Source organism: Thrips palmi, unplaced genomic scaffold (assembly GCF_012932325.1).
Source record: "Thrips palmi isolate BJ-2018 unplaced genomic scaffold, TpBJ-2018v1 HiC_scaffold_10, whole genome shotgun sequence".
NCBI classification, from domain to species: domain Eukaryota; kingdom Metazoa; phylum Arthropoda; class Insecta; order Thysanoptera; family Thripidae; genus Thrips; species Thrips palmi.
Window position 1 is genome coordinate 238,110 of NW_023144621.1, and position 16,127 is coordinate 254,236.

Consider the following 16,127-nt stretch of genomic DNA (forward strand, 5'->3'; position numbering starts at 1 on the left):
ATCAAAGGGATCTACATCAATTTATTAAATGGTTTTCCAGTTACAACGGGCAAACTCTTGAGGCGAACCGAACAGATTATATACAAACAAGGAAAGGGAGTCAGACAAATGATTCAATAACATGAGATAATCTTTACAGGGGAGACAAATCCAGATTACTAGAAAGGAAAGGACTCGACCATTTCCCTAAGCGGATTTTTAATAACTCGACTTCATTGCACGGAGTAGATTTTCAAATAACTCGACTTCATTTTACACAATGGATTTAAAATAACTCGACTTCGTTTCACTGAGTGGATTCTTAATAACATGTAACCTTTAAAACAGAAACGAACAAATTACAGAAAGTGCGGAGAAAAAACGCGCCCACACCGGAACTCAGTTCCAGTGCAGCTCCGAAACTCAGTCCCAAAGCAGCTCCACAGCGGCTTCCGGCTTGGCAGTCTTGAAGAGCTTCACGTGGCGTTCGCACTCCGCCTTCTGACGCTGCAGCAGCTCGTCGTCCTCGTGCGCGTCGACGAACACGTCCAGCACGTAGACGCTCACGGTCTTGAGGGGCGCGGGGGCCGCCGCGCACCGCGCCAGCACGCGGCCCACGATGGCGGCCGCGTCGTCGTCCTCGGTCTTGGGGTGCACGCCGATGGACAGGACCTCCAGGAGCGGCAGGCCGCCCACCACGGCGGCCAGCTCGTCCGGGCCGCTCAGGAAGCGCAGCTCCGAGCACAGCGACACGCTCTCCAGCAGCGCCGGCGTCACCGCGTGGCTGTAGTCCCGGTCCGCGCCCACCAGCTCCAGCATCGGCTCAGCCGGCCGGCCGTAGTCGCTGCAGAAACACGAGCACACTTTACAAACGGCAGTCCCTGCACACTGTAGCTTCAGTCCAGCGTAAGGTGAGGGTAACGCACCGAAGTGTCACGCCCGCACAATGAGAACGAAAGAGACATAATCAAGACTTCATTTTGGGTGAGGTATTCTTTAGCGCCCAACTTTGGGTGCACGCCTAAAACCTTGCGAAGTATTTTGAGCATCAGCCCAATTCACTTTGTTAGGCGAAGAAATACTTCCTAAATTACAAAGTACTTTCTATGTAAGCTTATTTATGCTCAATACACTTCGTTATAGCAAACTGCTTTACCTTGGAAGGTTTTCTCAAAGTGAGAATCATCTCATCGCCCAAATTTCGTTGAGTATGCTATCTGGACATATAGGCAGATGATACAACCGTTATTATCCAATAATTGGGTGAGAAACCTTTCCAGGACACGTCAAGATGGTTCAGATCAGAGGTCATCTACTTAGTGTGTAACGTTTTCCTTGGCTCTGTCCTTATTGCTCCTTATGGACTGCCAGTGAGTGCGAGAGAGCGCACAGTGGGCCAGACGACCGGTGGAGGCGCGGCCGAAATTGAAGACGCGTTTTTAGCTCCAGAGTTGCTAAATGGGACTCGAAGCGAACGTGAGACCGAACCAATGGATTGCTCTCCGGACGAGGAATCCGTTGGTGGGGTCACACGATCGGTTAGAGCTCCAAACGCGTCTAGAATTTTGGCCGCCTCCAGCGGTCGTCTGACCCACTGTGGGGCGCCAAAAGACGTTACGGTACCTGCCAAAACTCAGCATGCGCAGGCGCGGCGCCCCGCGAATCAAGTCCAGCGCCAGTTGCTCGGGAAGCACCCCATCCAAGAGGTCGCCCTCGTTCATGAGGAGGAAGCGCAGATTCGGCAGTCCGGCCTTGAGCTCGCCAGCGTAGGGATAGGTGCTGGAAGCGCAGAAAGCACACTGTCAACGCCAGGCGAGAGTGCACTGGTACAACTAAAGCAGAGCATTACCCTCTGTTTTCAAGCGTAATCTGGTTACGCTCCAAATCAAGCGTAACGGGCTCATCTGCTAAGATTCCCTCTTTCTAAATGCATGGGAGAATTTCTAGTCTACGCTTGATTTCAAGCGTGACGTCTTCAAGCTTAACTTTATGATTGACTCGAGCATAGAGTTGCACTTTAGTTTTACCAGTGTGCACTCTTCAGCATCGCGAGGTTTCGGTACAAATCAGGAGGAGGCACCGCACAATACCGTGCCAAGAAACATGTAACACTGAAAGAAAAATTTTAAGAGGCTACGATTTGTGAGAACGCGTAAGCAACTAAACAGATACATTGAGAGTAACAAAAAAATTATGAAGTTATGAGAAGTTTTGAAAAGTTACACTGCGGTTAAAATTAGTTTAAAGACAATTTGTTTGAAGACATAAGGGTCATTGATCGTAAAAAGTAGATCATCAATGAAAAGACCAGTAACCGACTATGGATAAACTTTAAGCGAGAAATTTTGTGAGCTGCGAATCGTGTGAAACTTACTCATGCTTAGTGGCAACAAAACGGAACAAAAACATTTACTGCGGCTTTGTGGTTAAAAAATGACGAATAGTTTTGGATGGTCACCATGCAAATGAACTAACGTCGATAGGGGTGGTTCATAGAATGTAGTTATCGTCAACAAAGACGATTAATCGACAAAAGTTCATGGGTGAAAAATCGGTCAAGCCGTTAAGCTAACCGTTTGATTGGAACAACTATAGCAGTCATTTTCGGTAAATCGCCCACGCCTACCAGGCGCGGTGTCAGGGGGAGGCCTGTCAGATTCCATAAACGCCTCTGACAGTACACTGGAAAAACAAAGGCATCAAAATTACGCCCTTCCAAGGGCATAAATCGTTTTATGCCCTTCGAAAGGGCGCAAATACTACAGGAATTTCAATCAAAATTTTAATGCCCTTCCCAAAGGCATTAACGATTTATACCCTTTACGCCCTTAAAGGGCACAATTTTAATGCCTTTGTTTCATCAGTGTAGGCAACCATCATCACATGCCCCTATAGGTAGGCAAAATATACACAATCGCCCGCCTCCTGTTGGGGACTCCTTAAACCGCGCCAGACGCCTACCTGGACGCGTCCAGGTCCAGGCAGCCCAGCCGCTGCAGGCTGGCCAGCACTTGCAGCGCGGTGTGGCCCTGGCTGTCCACGAGCGGCCCGGTGAAGGTGGGCTCCGGGGCGCTGGTGACCACCTCCTCCTCCTCGGAGTCCGAGTCCACGTCATCCAGCTCCTCCTCCAAGTACAGCGACACGGAGGCCATCCTGACGCAGCCGCGGCTACGCCACAGCGTGTCCAGCAGGGCGACGCGGTTCGCGTGGCATGCGTCCATCCACACTTTCTTGTCCACCTGCGGACACCAAAAGGGGAAAGGCACACTGTGAGAAAAAGAAATACGGTGAATCCCGTCGACTGTCACGCAGCCCTCAAAGAATACTGTTCATTCGTAGCCGGCTTTTGCCGTCACAAAAATAAAGTAAAGATGAAACCAAGGCATCCCCCTCACCTCCGGAACGGCGCGAAACGTTCAATGCCTTCGGTAGGGCATTAAAATTCTGACTGAAAAAAGACCTGTACCAATTCATGCCCTTTCGAAAGGCGTTAAACGATTCACGCTGTCGAAGGGCGAAGAATACAGGGGTAGTTTTTATTCCATTGTTTTACTAGTGTCTTGAACCTGGAAACACACACAAACACCTACACACGTTCACCTACACACTCACTTCGAAGTGCGTTAGAGCTCGTTACACTGCACTGTTCGGGATTATTTTGTGAAATTACGATTAATTGTCTGTTAAATCTGTACCACGAACTGCTCGTAAATTTCAAAAACGATCTGATCATCAATCTTTTTTTCGTCAATTTACAAAAATATTCTTAAACTTACAAACTTAATCCTCAAATTTTGGTCGTTTCAGGCATTTTTTCTTCCTAAATAGTAAGGAAACAACGGACGAAAACGCACTTTTTCAGACTTACTTTTACAATAATACTTGTAAATTAACGATTTCACCTATAAATTTATGAAGCAGTTTGTAAAATGATGAACAGATTGTCAATTTACAATTTACTATGTAAAAAAAACAGTGCAGTTCGTGGAACAGATTAAACAGGCAACTATTCTTAAAAATAAAGCTTGATTTGTAAGAAAACAAGTTTACGCGTTATTAAACGAGAATAGTCGTAAAATAACGATTTTATCAGTAAAACTACGATCTTTCTTCAGTAACATTAAGATTTCATCGTAAAATTACGAATTTATTCCTAAATTTATGAGTAAAGTTTGTCGAAAATATGAAAATTTGTCATGTCATGAATCTTGTAGTTATTTTACGAATTATTATTTGTAAAATTACAACACTATTTGTTGGGATTGCTGTTGTAAAATAACGACTTCTCTTAACAGTGTGTGAGTACTTGCCAACTACGGAACTTCCGTACTTTTTTCCCGTACCGGCTTACATGAGTTCACATGGAGCAAGTGCGGACGTTCCGTACTTTCCTCGGTACCTCCGTACTATATTTTTCTGCTCCATTTCCGTACAAAAGTACGGAATTTTTTTAACAGTGTAATAGGTTACCATTGAAGTCACAAGCACTGTTAAGAGAAGTCGTTATTTTACAACAGTAATCCCAACAATTAGTGTTGTAATTTTACAAATAATAATTCGTAAATTAACTACAAGTTTCATGACATGAACAATTGTAATATTTTCGACAAACTTTACTCATAAATTTAGGAATAAATTCGTAATTTTACGATGAAATCTTATTGTTACTGACGAAAGATCGTAGTTTTACTGATAAAATCGTTATCTTACGACTATTCTCGTTTTATAACGCGTAAACTTGTTTTCTTACAAATGAAGCTTTATTTTTAAGAATAGTTGCCTGTTAAATTTGTACCACGAACTGCACTGTTTTTTTACAAAGAAAATTGTAAATTGACAATCTGTTCATCATTTTACAAACTGCTTCTTAAATTTACAGGTGAAATCGTAAATTTACAAGTATGATTGTAAAAGCAAGTCTGAAAAAGTGCGTTTTCGTCCGTTGTTTCCTTACTATATAGGAAGAAAAAAATGCCTGAAACGACCAAAATTTGAGGATTAAGTTAGTAAATTTAAGAATATTTTTGTAAATTGACAAAAAAAAGGTGGATGATCAGATCGTTTTTTAAATTTACGAGCAGTTCGTGGTACAAATTTAACAGACAATTAATCGTAATTTCACAAAATAATCCCGAACAGTGAGAGCTCCGAACTGATTAATTACTCGCGGACATGGAACTAAATTTTCTAAATGCCGTCAGCACACACTAAATGTTATGTACAGTTTTGTACGAGACATTACAGTTATTAGTGCAGACGAAATTTTCGTACAATTTTCGTACGAAAAACTGCACATTTTTCGCCATTTTCGTACAAAATTGTACAAAATTTTGTACGCATTTGTACGAAAAGTTAATGTGCACAAAAAAAACTGTGATGTCTCGTGCAAAATTTGTACAAAATCATTTAGTGTGTACATTCACTTTCCACGAACCTGGAACGTGTCCCGGGCGACCACCCTGCCGCGGCGGAGGGCGGACAGGACTTTCTCCTGCCGACCCTCGTACGACCAGTCGATGCAGAGTTCGCGGACGGCAGGGGCGCGCAGCAGCAACCGCATCACGTCCACGTCGGACAGTTTCGCCGCGGAGTCCGCTGAGCCCTCGGAACCCACGGAACCTGAAGCAAGACGAAAATAAGTTCAAGAGACATGGACAACAAACACACAAACTCGGTGATCCTTCCCAGAGACCTAGGAGGAGCATACGGGAATCACTGACGATTCATTTAGCGAAAATAATTTCAATGCCGTATTGAACCAGAGCATACTTAAGCTTACTAATACAAAGAAAATACTTCGGAATGAACGAACTATTTCTTCGTGTAACAAGGCACATTAGTTTGAAGTATGTATGCTCAAAATTCTTCGATAGGTATTAATCGTGCGAGCGTAGCAACTGCTACGCTTCAGTTCCACCAGTGTTTCGTTAGCTCCAAGACTTGTGGAACAAGCCACGGATGTCGCCCCTTTGCAAACGCCCCCAACGATAGTCGGATACATGTGGCTTTCTTACCGCCCTCTTCCTTGCCGGTCCACACAACGTCCACCTCGGCCCACGCTTCAGGGTCGCGGCAGAGCTGTTGCCACCTTCGGCACACCAAGGGCAGCACATCGAGGAGCATCAGGCCGTCGCCGACCTTGGAGAGGATCCGCACGACCAGGGAGTCTGGCAGGGTCTCCATGGCTGTCGTTCTGGGAGCTTGAACTGCGATCGGGTAGCAGAAAACAAGTTGTAGATTTCGCAGACAAGGCGGCAAGAAGAGCGGAAAAAGCGCGAGGAACAGCAAGTGTTGAGCAGAGAGGAAAGCAGATCCTTTCTTGGTCTGATTCAAGAACTCTCGCCCGCTTTGAAGCGATCAGGAAGCTCTTTCAAGGAGCGAGGGGATGCTCATTGATCATGTTACGCAATGAGAAGGGACGGGGGTGCACTGTAAAAAATTCCGTACTTTAATACGGAAATGGTACGTGGAAAAATTTAGTACGGAGGTACGGAGAAAAGTACGGAATGTTCCGTACTTCCTCCATATGTACCCATGTAGATGGGTACGGACAAAAAGTACGGTACGTTCCGTAATTTGCAAGTACGGGCGGTCCAGGCAAATTATTGACCAGACATGTTCCGTACTTTTTCCGTACTTTTTTCTGACAGTGTGACTGGTCTGCGTTACGCTGTAATGCTTACGGGACGAGGGATCCGAGCCAAGCCCAGTCCACAACTGCGTAACGTCATTAAAAGACGGTCCCTTTATTAATAGTGTTTACATCGGTCTATTCCACAAAGTCTCGCCCCCTCTGATAGAGCTTGTATGAAACTTACAGAACAAGACAGCTTCTCTAACAATGAACAAGGTACACTCGAAACAATTCCTTCAGCGGTCTTTCTCAAGAAAATGCAAGTCCCTTTACAACACATAAATGAGCAAAACAGAGAGAACGACACCGGAAGCCTTTTTTTTCCAACGAGTAGGTACACCGATATGAGCAGTTCCTCCATCGGCGTATTTTAAAAATTCTCGCCTTCTATGACTTACAAACAATAAAGCGATACAGCCACAGATCTCATACCCCGTATCCTTACAGTGCATAACGTAATAGGATACTCCAATTAATCATGAAACGGAAAAAGAAGAACAAAAGTAAGCCCTGAAAACAGCTTCTGCGCATGCGCATTTGCGGAACTTCGTATCAACATTCATTGGAGTACCCTGTTAATAGACATCCCCTTACCCCTTCACCCTCTACACGCAAATTCTAATGCTCAACCACCAACGTAATTCACAGAGCAACTGTGTCAGTCCGGAGGACTACTCAATCAACCGACGTTACGGCGATGGTTCTCGCGGGCAAATGGTATCACGACACTTGTTAGAAACTACTGTACCTACGCCGCAGCTGAAATGCTGCTTGACTGACCCGAAACGAATAGATATAGACGGGGCACTTTGTAACATCTGAAGTCTTGAACTTCACGACCTGACGCTTTGAGAACGAAAGCAAGAGTGCATTCTACAAGGGAAAGAAGACGCATAGCGGCCACTGCCCTGCCTATCACAAAATAGTCATAAAACTTTACCGTGAATTTGGTCACGGTAGCCCAAGGAAAGTCGTTGTGCCACTCACCCCGAAGAGACGGCGACCAAGGAGGCGACGAATCAACAGAGCACTCCTACACCGACAGCAGCACGCACAGGTGAGCCTGACGCGCAAGCGTCGTGTCAGTGTGTTGAGTAGTACTTCTAGGCGGAGGAGAGAGGAGGCGATCGAAAGGGTACTCAGTTGAATCTTCATACGGAAGGAGAAGAACAACAGCAAGACCTGAAACTAGCTTCTGCGCATGCGCACCGGGTGGTGGGGAACGTCTGCGCATGCGCAAAGGCTGTTTTTTGGGGCTTTTGTCCAAGCCGGAGCTCCTTGGAAGCACTGACATGTCTGAGGTGACAAGCTCCAGCTCCGTACTAGCCGTGATGAAAAGGCTAATGTGATTCGTTCAAATTATCGCATCTGTGGCAACAATGAAATCTTATCGCGTTAAATATGCAAAAAGTTTTTCTGTGCTTTGGGCCCAGATTATCACATATTAGTGTGGTAAAGTGATAAAAAACGTTAACGCAGTAACATATTAGTGGCACTTGACGCATTGCGCTCACAATGCAATAGAAAATGTATTGCATTTGAAATGTGTTCATCATCATACTTAAAACAACAGTTAGTGGGCCGTAGGTAACGCAGGTACGACCACTTAAAAGTAAATTTGAAAGCCGTTTCTAGTGCCAACTATTTGCAAGCATGGCACATATTAGCTCTCTCCAGCTTGCCAAACTTTGGCAGTGCGTGCGGGTACGCAGAATATTAGCAGGTATATGATTTCAGGTCAAAGCTCACCAAACTTTGGCATACCAAACGGCTTGTCAATTTTGGAGGAAGTGACGTTCTACGGTTTTAACGTTTCAATTTCACGGGCACAGATCCCTGAACCGGAAGCACACGACGCCATGTTGGCGGAAGTAGATCCAAACTTGACATGAGAAAGAGACGTTAGTCAAACGTATCGGCCACACTTGAACATAAACAGTCGTTTGATACTTGCTTGCAGTGCATATGTGTTTCGCGAGCAATATTTGTACAGCTCGGCCATAGTTTTAGATCCGAAGGGAGGTTAGTTTCCGGCCAATTTGGCGTCTGCTGGTCTGCTTGCTTCCGGTGCAGGATCCACGAAAGTACCCTATACCTCCTTACCTGCGTTGCAGTCTGTCTGTATGTTACGATTCCACTGAAATGTTAAGTTCTGCTCACACTGATGTTCTCTCTGTGTGTTCTCAGAATTCACTTAAGTTTTCAGTGTTGTTTTGCACGAGCTCGCACTTCGTTTGCCTGTCTCACTATCCGCTTGTAGTGAATCAGGAACACCGCCGTTTCTGTATATTAGTGTTTCTGTTCTGAACAGTATTTCAGTGAAGTGCTTGAAAGCCTTGTAGCATTTCGTCGTCAGGATTGTCTGCTAACCTGGATGCGTTCCGATTGCACTCCTTGAGGAGTGAATGTGAATTATCACCGTAGCGTCCTGCGTAACTTTTTGGATTTAGTGAATGTGGTAGTGTACCGAAACTCTCCGAGAAGCATGTTAAGCCTGAAGCTAACCAAAGCGTGATTACGCCAAGACGTAACCTATTACGTACTGTAAACCTATGTTAAACTCTGAAAACCCCTCACACCATTCTAGGCCTTGCAAAGAAGATACTACGTATTAAAATCTAAATTATTTGTAGCTCTCATGTACTCAAAATACTTAGTGAGGCGTTGAGCATGGCGCATTGCAATGGACGCCTTAACTGACAAAAAAGATTTAGCACGGATGTCCAAATTTTCTTTGACGAACCTATCGTAGTTCGGCAGAAGAACATTGAAAATTTACGTGTGTACTCAGTGGGTTAAAAGATCAACGTAGACAATTATTTTAGCTCCAAACTAACATGATTCCGCAAGAGTCAAATTTTTACCCACGTAGTTCTTTTTTTACTTCCACGTGTTTTATTTGATTTTGAGGCTGCCTATTATGAAAGGGACGTCCATTTAATGGATCCCGACACAGGTTCGATTTCAGGTGGGGTTGATTGAACAATATTTAATAGTTTTGTACGAGGGGTCGGCAACTCATATATTACTTCGTACGCGGTGGCTATATTACCCGCATATTACCTGTATATTACCATATATTACTTGCATATTACCACAATTTCGCCTCTATAATACCCCTATATTACTATATATTACTTTGTATTACTTTATATTACCTATATTACTGGTAATATACTTATGCTCCCTCGTACACGGCCAAGGGAAGTTGCCGACCCCTCGGTTTTGTATGATTCACGGAACGTTTCAAGCTAAAGTTCGTCGATTTGTGTCGCCACTTCTTCTTTTGGATATTCATACTTCCGAACCAACAATTGGTTCGACCAAAATTGTTGGCTTACTTTTCTTCCACTTTGCCTTCTTCCGGCCGTTGGATTTTTGTCTCCTCTATTCATTTATATTCATTTATTCCTCTATTCATTTATATTCATTTATTCCTTCAGGTTCAATGTTGTTGACGGAAGTTTGAACGGATAACCTAACTAGCACGGGTCTATTGCGTAACCGTAGTTCATCGGCGCTCAATTGTAACCTGGTCTTTACTTGCCTTTCAGCACTGCAACCAGCTGCCCGTTCCATTCCACTCGGCTCTGCGTACTTCTCTCGGTTCCCGCCTGTTGGTCTCCCACCGGCGGTCGACTCATTTATCTTGAAGGTAAGCAGTGTGCTCCTTTCCCTCGGGATTTATACTGTAGCACGGTACTATTTTGAAGGAGGATGAAAGGTCGGAAACTTTACGTTTACACTGGTGAAACAAAGGCATAAAAATTATGCCCTTAAAGGGCGTAAACGATTTACGCCCTTAAAGGGCATAAATCGTTAATGCCTTTGGGAAGGGCATTAAAATTTTGCTTGAAATTCCCATACCATTTACGCCCTTCCCAAGGGCATAAAACGATTTATGCCCTTGCAAGGGCGTAAAAGAGCATTTATGCCCTAAAGGGCGTAATTTTTATGCCTTTGTTTTACCAGTGTAACGATTAAAACGATTAAAAGTTCTGGCGGCCCGTTTAATTTACCTTTGCCGGTTCGAAAACCGAACTTGTTTAGGTCCACAACCGGGCTCATTGTTGAGTTCCTGCACTTTCAGCCTTTTACTGACTATTTCTCATTAGCAGACGCATTTCTGTAAGTAACCTTAATACGTTACTTTTTGTCAGTATTACTTAGCAATTTGTTATCACTATGTACTGATATTACCGCTTTCTAAGTTGATTACTAAGAAATTCTTAAGTAAGAACGAAATATTAAGTATTATGGTTGCTTACAGCAATGCGTCTGCTAATGAGAAATAGTAAAAGACAGAGTGTGCTTCTTGCCCTTGAAGGGCTGAAAAGTCCTTTTGGCCACTGAATCCATGTTAATATCCGGGACACAATCCTGGATTTCGGTCCACTTTGCGTCACTCATGTGGAGGTGTGGACGCCTCAGTTCAAGTCACCCGACCTCTGTCCAGCGTGGAATCGCTTTATTGGCCCGTAGATTTTGCGGGGCGGTCCTTGCAGTTTGAGATGCAACTGGCCAAAACTCCGTCGCGTCGAACTATGAAGAAGATCTTGTACACCTCTCTCATTCCAGAAACGTGACGTCACGCTGATACAAATGTGACGAAATGAAACGTTCCTTTCTTTTGATGATTGTTTGTTTCACATTTGTTTGAAAGTAAATCCAATGTAAATTCAAACGAATGTGACACCGTGTCCAAGGGAACGTGACGTCTTGTTATATTCGTTTCAACGTGAGGTCACGTTCCTGGATTGGGAGTGACGGGACAGTCTCCTAGTCACATGACTGAACTGCCCGAATCAAGCAACGTTTTACGTGTTTCAGGTCACGTCTAAATCGACACCATGGCCGACACATGTGCAACGAGCACTGTAAAAAATTATTGTGAATTTACGAAAATCTTTTTAACAAATTCCCAGTAAAGTAACAATAACATTTCGTTATTTTATGAAATTTATTTGTAGAGGCCTTTTTATGAATTATTCATCACAGAAATCTTCTTAATTTTATGAAATTTGTTTGTGAACACCGCCTTACGAGATGGTACGAACGAAATACATTTCAAACGTGACTTTAATACTACAGCAAGATCACAAAAATATGAAAAATTTCCTAGAATTACAACAAATGCCTGGGTAATTCCGTTGCACAAATCGCTTGTAAAATTACGAGATATGGTGATGCCTCCATCGTTTTACAAGATGTTTCATAAAACAATCCAAAAACTCTGAAATAACTTTATCTCCATTCAATCAACGTGACAAGGAAGAACAAAAGCGGTCCACGTAATTTGGATCGTGTAAAATGTTTGTGATTTTACAAACTACTGCGTGAAGAATAATTCATAAATCGTTGATACACAAAAAAATTTACAGATAATTTGTGCAACGAAATTACCCATAAATTGTTTGTAAATTTACGAACAAATTTTTTACAGTGAGGGAATCTGTTTTCCCGTCCTCTGCCAAGAGGAACGTGCATGTCCGCAGTTATTCAGGGGATATGCCTTTGGAGTGCACAGTTTGCAAAAAGAAGTTCTGCCGGAAGTCTGCCTTGAAAACTCATCATAGAATCCATACAGGGGAGAAGCCTTTCGCGTGCACAATATGTCACGAGAAGTTTAGCCAAGGATCTTCCTTGAAAACTCATCTCCGAACTCACACAGGGGAGAAGACATTCGAATGCCCTGTTTGCAACAAGAAGTTTCGACGACAAGATTACTTGAAAATCCATCATAGAACCCATACCGGAGAGAAGCCTTTCGAATGCCCAGTTTGCCACAAGAAGTTCACACAAAGGTCTCACTTGAAAATTCATCTCCGAACTCATACAGGGCAGAAGCCTTTCGAATGTCTAGTTAGCAATAAGAAGTTTGGCCAATTATCTCACTTGAAAGCGCACGTCCGAACTCATACAGGGGAGAAGCCTTTCGAATGCCTAGTTTGCAACAAGAAGTTCAGCCAAGGATCTGTCTTGAAAACTCATCTACAAACTCATACAGGGGAGAAGACATTCGAATGCCCTGTTTGCAACAAGAAGTTTCGACGACAAGATTACTTGAAAATCCATCATAGAACCCATACCGGAGAGAAGCCTTTCGAGTGCACAGTTTGCTGTAAGAAGTTCACCCATGAGGCTTCCTTGAAGTATCATGTTAAAACCCACACAGGGCTTAAGCCTTTCGAGTGCACAGTTTGCTGTGAGAAGTTCATCCATGAGGCTTCCTTGAAGTATCATGTTAAAACCCATACAGGGCTTAAGCCTTTCGAGTGCACAGTTTGCAAAAAGAAGTTCAGCCGTCGATGGCCGTTGAGATATCATATCCGAACTCATACAGGGGAGAAACCCTTCAAGTGCACAGTTTGCGGGAAAATGTTTAGCCTGGGTTGTAACTTGAAAACTCATCTCCAAATACATATTGCAACCTTTTGAATGTAATGTTTGTACCAAGACGTTCAGTCAAGCATCTGGGTTAAAGATACATCTTCGGATACTTCGGATACATACTTCGGGTACTGCAGAACCTTTTGAATACAGTTAGCAACAAGTGTTTTCGCGAAGGTGGCCATATCATAACTCTTCATCAAACCCATACACACAGATAAATTTCTACAAAGAACTGATCGTTGTAATACAAAGACAACGAAGGCTTCGCAGCCTACGAAGGAAATCGTTTGTAATACAAACGATTTTGTTCGTAATACAGATTAAAACTCCTTTGTAGCCTACGAAGAACTTCTTCGCAGCCTGCGAAGGATTTTTTTCTTCATATTACAAACAAAATTGTTTGTATTACAAACGATTTCTTTCGCAGGCTGCGCAGCCTTCGTTTTCTTTGTATTGCAATGAGTGGTTCTTTGTAGGGTTCTAAGTGAGCAGAAGAGAAGAATGTCGAGTGCACAGTTTGTTATTTAAAAAAGTTCATTCACGGAGACTTCTTCTGGAGCATGTTTAGGGTCGAATCAATCCTTGTACGGAAGTTCGTAGTGAAGCAGGTTCTAAGAGGGTCTGGGCTAGGGGCCGTCGACATTTGCGACTTTTCGATTTCGACAACGGAATAGCACTCAAAAGTTGCGTTTTTTAATGCTGATTTCAGATCTGTCCTTGGTTTTGCGATCAGACTAAGCTTTGATGACCCTACCGGCCGTTTTATGCAAAAAAGCGGTGTTTTTCATGTTTTTACTGTGTTAAGGCTCCAGGACAGCCTCCACGTCGTCGGCCAAGGTAGGTGACCGTTGAGTTGTCTTCAGTACCATAAAAGACGACACTCTGAGCCACGAGGGGTCGTGGGTCACCCCTCTAATGTGCCAAAGACTTGAAAAACTGAACTTTTTTGGTCGAAAATCACTCAATTTTTACCATTTTTTCACCGTTTATCGACTATTACGAGAGCCCACGGGCCCGAGGTCATAACTCACGCAGACCAAAAGGTGTCACTGGGTATAAGAAAGGTCACCCAGCCCCTGCCCGGGCCCGGGGAGGGGCTGGGGCAGCGAGAGAGGCGGTGTCGAATATGTTAAAAGTGACCAAAATCAGCTGATCGGCCGCCTGGGACAGGCTGTGTAGGGGATGGGAGCGTGTCGCCGCGCCGGTCATGACGCTTCGCCCGCTGCCCGCCCAGCCGGCCTGCTAGCCAGCCGGCCTGCCAGCCAGCCGGCCTGCCAGCCAGCCGGTCTGCCAGCCAGCCGGCCTGCCAGCCCGTCGGCGCTGCGTAAGACTGCAAGAGGGACAGAGCGACGGGAGTTGCAGGGCGGGCAGGCTGAAAGCGTTTCCGAAGAATCCATCGCTGCCTCTGGCGCACCCCGGAGGCAGAGCGACGGAGTGCTGCTGGCGCGTGTTGAGTTTGAGTTGCCTAGGCACAGTGAGGCAAGGCGTCAGTGTCGGCGGTGACCGTTGCAAGCGTCGTGCCAGCCTGGCATGGTCGACATGAGCCCCGATGGCCTGAGCCCCGGCCGAGCCCGACTTGAGCGCCGACACGAGCTCTGACTGAGCTACGATGGCCAGAGCCCCGAACCGAGCCTGGTTTGAGCTTCGACCTGAGTCCCATCTGAGCCCCACGCCGAAAAAAATTCCATTTTTGAATTGTTCTTCGAAGATTTTGGTTCAAATTGAAAATTTTAACTTTTTAGGCGCGGGGCTCAAATGAGGATCAAATGAGGCCCAGGTCAGGGCTCAGGTCGGGGTTTTGGACATCGCAGCTCGAGTCGGGCTCGGCCGGGGCTCAGTTCGGGGCTCTGGCCATCGTAGCTCAGTCAGTGCTCGTGTCGGCGCTGAAGTCGGGCTCGGCCGGGGCTCTGGCCGGCCGGGGCTCAGGCCATCGGGGCTCATGTCGACCATGCCAGGCTGGCACGACGCTTGCAACGGTCACCGCCGACACTGACGCCTTGCCTCACTGTGCCTAGGCAACTCAAACTCAACACGCGCCAGCAGCACTCCGTCGCTCTGCCTCCGGGGTGCGACAGAGGCAGCGATGGATTCTTCGGAAACGCTTTCAGCCTGCCCGCCCTGCAGCTCCCGTCGCTCTGTCCCTCTTGCAGTCTTACGCAGCGCCGACGGGCTGGCAGGCCGGCTGGCTAGCAGGCCGGCTGGGCGGGCAGCGGGCGAAGCGTCATGACCGGCGCGGCGACACGCTCCCATCCCCTACACAGCCTGTCCCAGGCGGCCGATCAGCTGATTTTGGTCATTTTTAACATATTCGACACCGCCTCTCTCGCTGCCCCAGCGCCTCCCCGGGCCCGGGCAGGGGCTGGGTGACCTTTCTTATACCCAGTGACACCTTTTGGTCTGCGTAAGTTATGACCTCGGGCCCGTGGGCTCTCGTAATAGTCGATAAACGGTGAAAAAATGGTAAAAATTGAGTGATTTTCGACCAAAAAAGTTCAGTTTTTCAAGTCTTTGGCACATTAGAGGGGTGACCCACGACCCCTCGTGGCTCAGAGTGTTGTCTTTTATGGTACTGAAGACAACTCAACGGTCACCTACCTTGGCCGACGACGTGGAGGCTGTCCGGGAGCCTTAACACAGTAAAAACATGAAAAACACCGCTTTTTTGCATAAAACGGCCGGTAGGGTCATCAAAGCTTTGTCTGATCGCAAAACCGAGGACAGATCTGAAATCAGCATTAAAAAACGCAACTTTTGAGTGCTATTCCGTTGTCAAAATCGAAAAGTCGCAAATATCGACGGCCCCTAGTCTGGGCCAACCAGCCCTCGCTAACATAATCTTATAACCCATTAGCGACAACGTGAAGCTGAGAATCTGTTATGCCGGAAGTTTCGTTCCTGATCGTTTGAAGAGATCTTTTGACTATTTTATTTTGCTGAGAATGAGTGCAAGGGAATTTCTTTTCCCAATGACTTGGATTGAAAATGCCGAGATTCCTTTGTAATTTAGGGGGATGTACAACTTGAAATATAAGATAAAAATGCATTTATTTTCATGAATTATTTCACGCCCTACACCACGCGGCCCAAGATGGCGGTCACGTCGTCGTCCTCCGTCTCGAGG

At 45.5% G+C, this 16,127-nt stretch overlaps 4 protein-coding genes across 31 annotated transcripts in view; 1 reads left to right on the forward strand and 3 right to left on the reverse strand.

Moving 5' to 3' along the window:
- LOC117646678 overlaps window positions 1–16,127 on the reverse strand; it is a 586,045-nt gene that overhangs the window by 191,953 nt on the left and 377,965 nt on the right. The window lies entirely within an intron of this gene.
- Window positions 1–16,127, reverse strand: part of LOC117646590 — a 54,541-nt gene that overhangs the window by 13,139 nt on the left and 25,275 nt on the right. The window lies entirely within an intron of this gene.
- LOC117646425 lies at window positions 2–10,284 on the reverse strand. 20 transcript variants are annotated; one of them, XM_034387415.1, is made up of 7 exons: window positions 8,717–8,914; window positions 7,601–7,716; window positions 5,994–6,185; window positions 5,414–5,598; window positions 2,941–3,218; window positions 1,603–1,758; window positions 2–823 (listed from the first exon to the last, which is right to left on the reverse strand). In XM_034387415.1, the coding sequence occupies exons 3-7, from the start codon at window positions 6,160–6,162 to the stop codon at window positions 403–405; spliced, it is 1,209 nt and encodes a 402-aa protein (XP_034243306.1). In that variant the 5' UTR covers window positions 6,163–6,185; window positions 7,601–7,716; window positions 8,717–8,914; the 3' UTR covers window positions 2–402. The 20 variants fall into 20 exon arrangements, with proteins under 20 accessions (XP_034243306.1, XP_034243314.1, XP_034243323.1 ...); XM_034387423.1 differs by lacking the exon at window positions 8,717–8,914 and adding an exon at window positions 8,363–8,381; XM_034387432.1 differs by lacking the exon at window positions 8,717–8,914 and adding an exon at window positions 8,175–8,293.
- On the forward strand, window positions 7,295–13,627 carry LOC117646634 (oocyte zinc finger protein XlCOF6-like). Of its 9 annotated transcripts, none has more exons than XM_034387718.1 (4): window positions 7,295–7,670; window positions 10,168–10,268; window positions 11,444–11,483; window positions 12,058–13,627. In XM_034387718.1, exons 3-4 carry the CDS (start codon window positions 11,464–11,466, stop codon window positions 13,049–13,051), a joined length of 1,014 nt encoding a protein of 337 aa, XP_034243609.1. In that variant the 5' UTR covers window positions 7,295–7,670; window positions 10,168–10,268; window positions 11,444–11,463; the 3' UTR covers window positions 13,052–13,627. The 9 variants fall into 9 exon arrangements, with proteins under 9 accessions (XP_034243609.1, XP_034243674.1, XP_034243629.1 ...); XM_034387738.1 differs by lacking the exon at window positions 7,295–7,670 and adding an exon at window positions 7,801–7,914 and having other exon boundaries at window positions 12,058–13,237; XM_034387728.1 differs by lacking the exon at window positions 7,295–7,670 and adding an exon at window positions 8,291–8,336 and having other exon boundaries at window positions 12,058–13,237.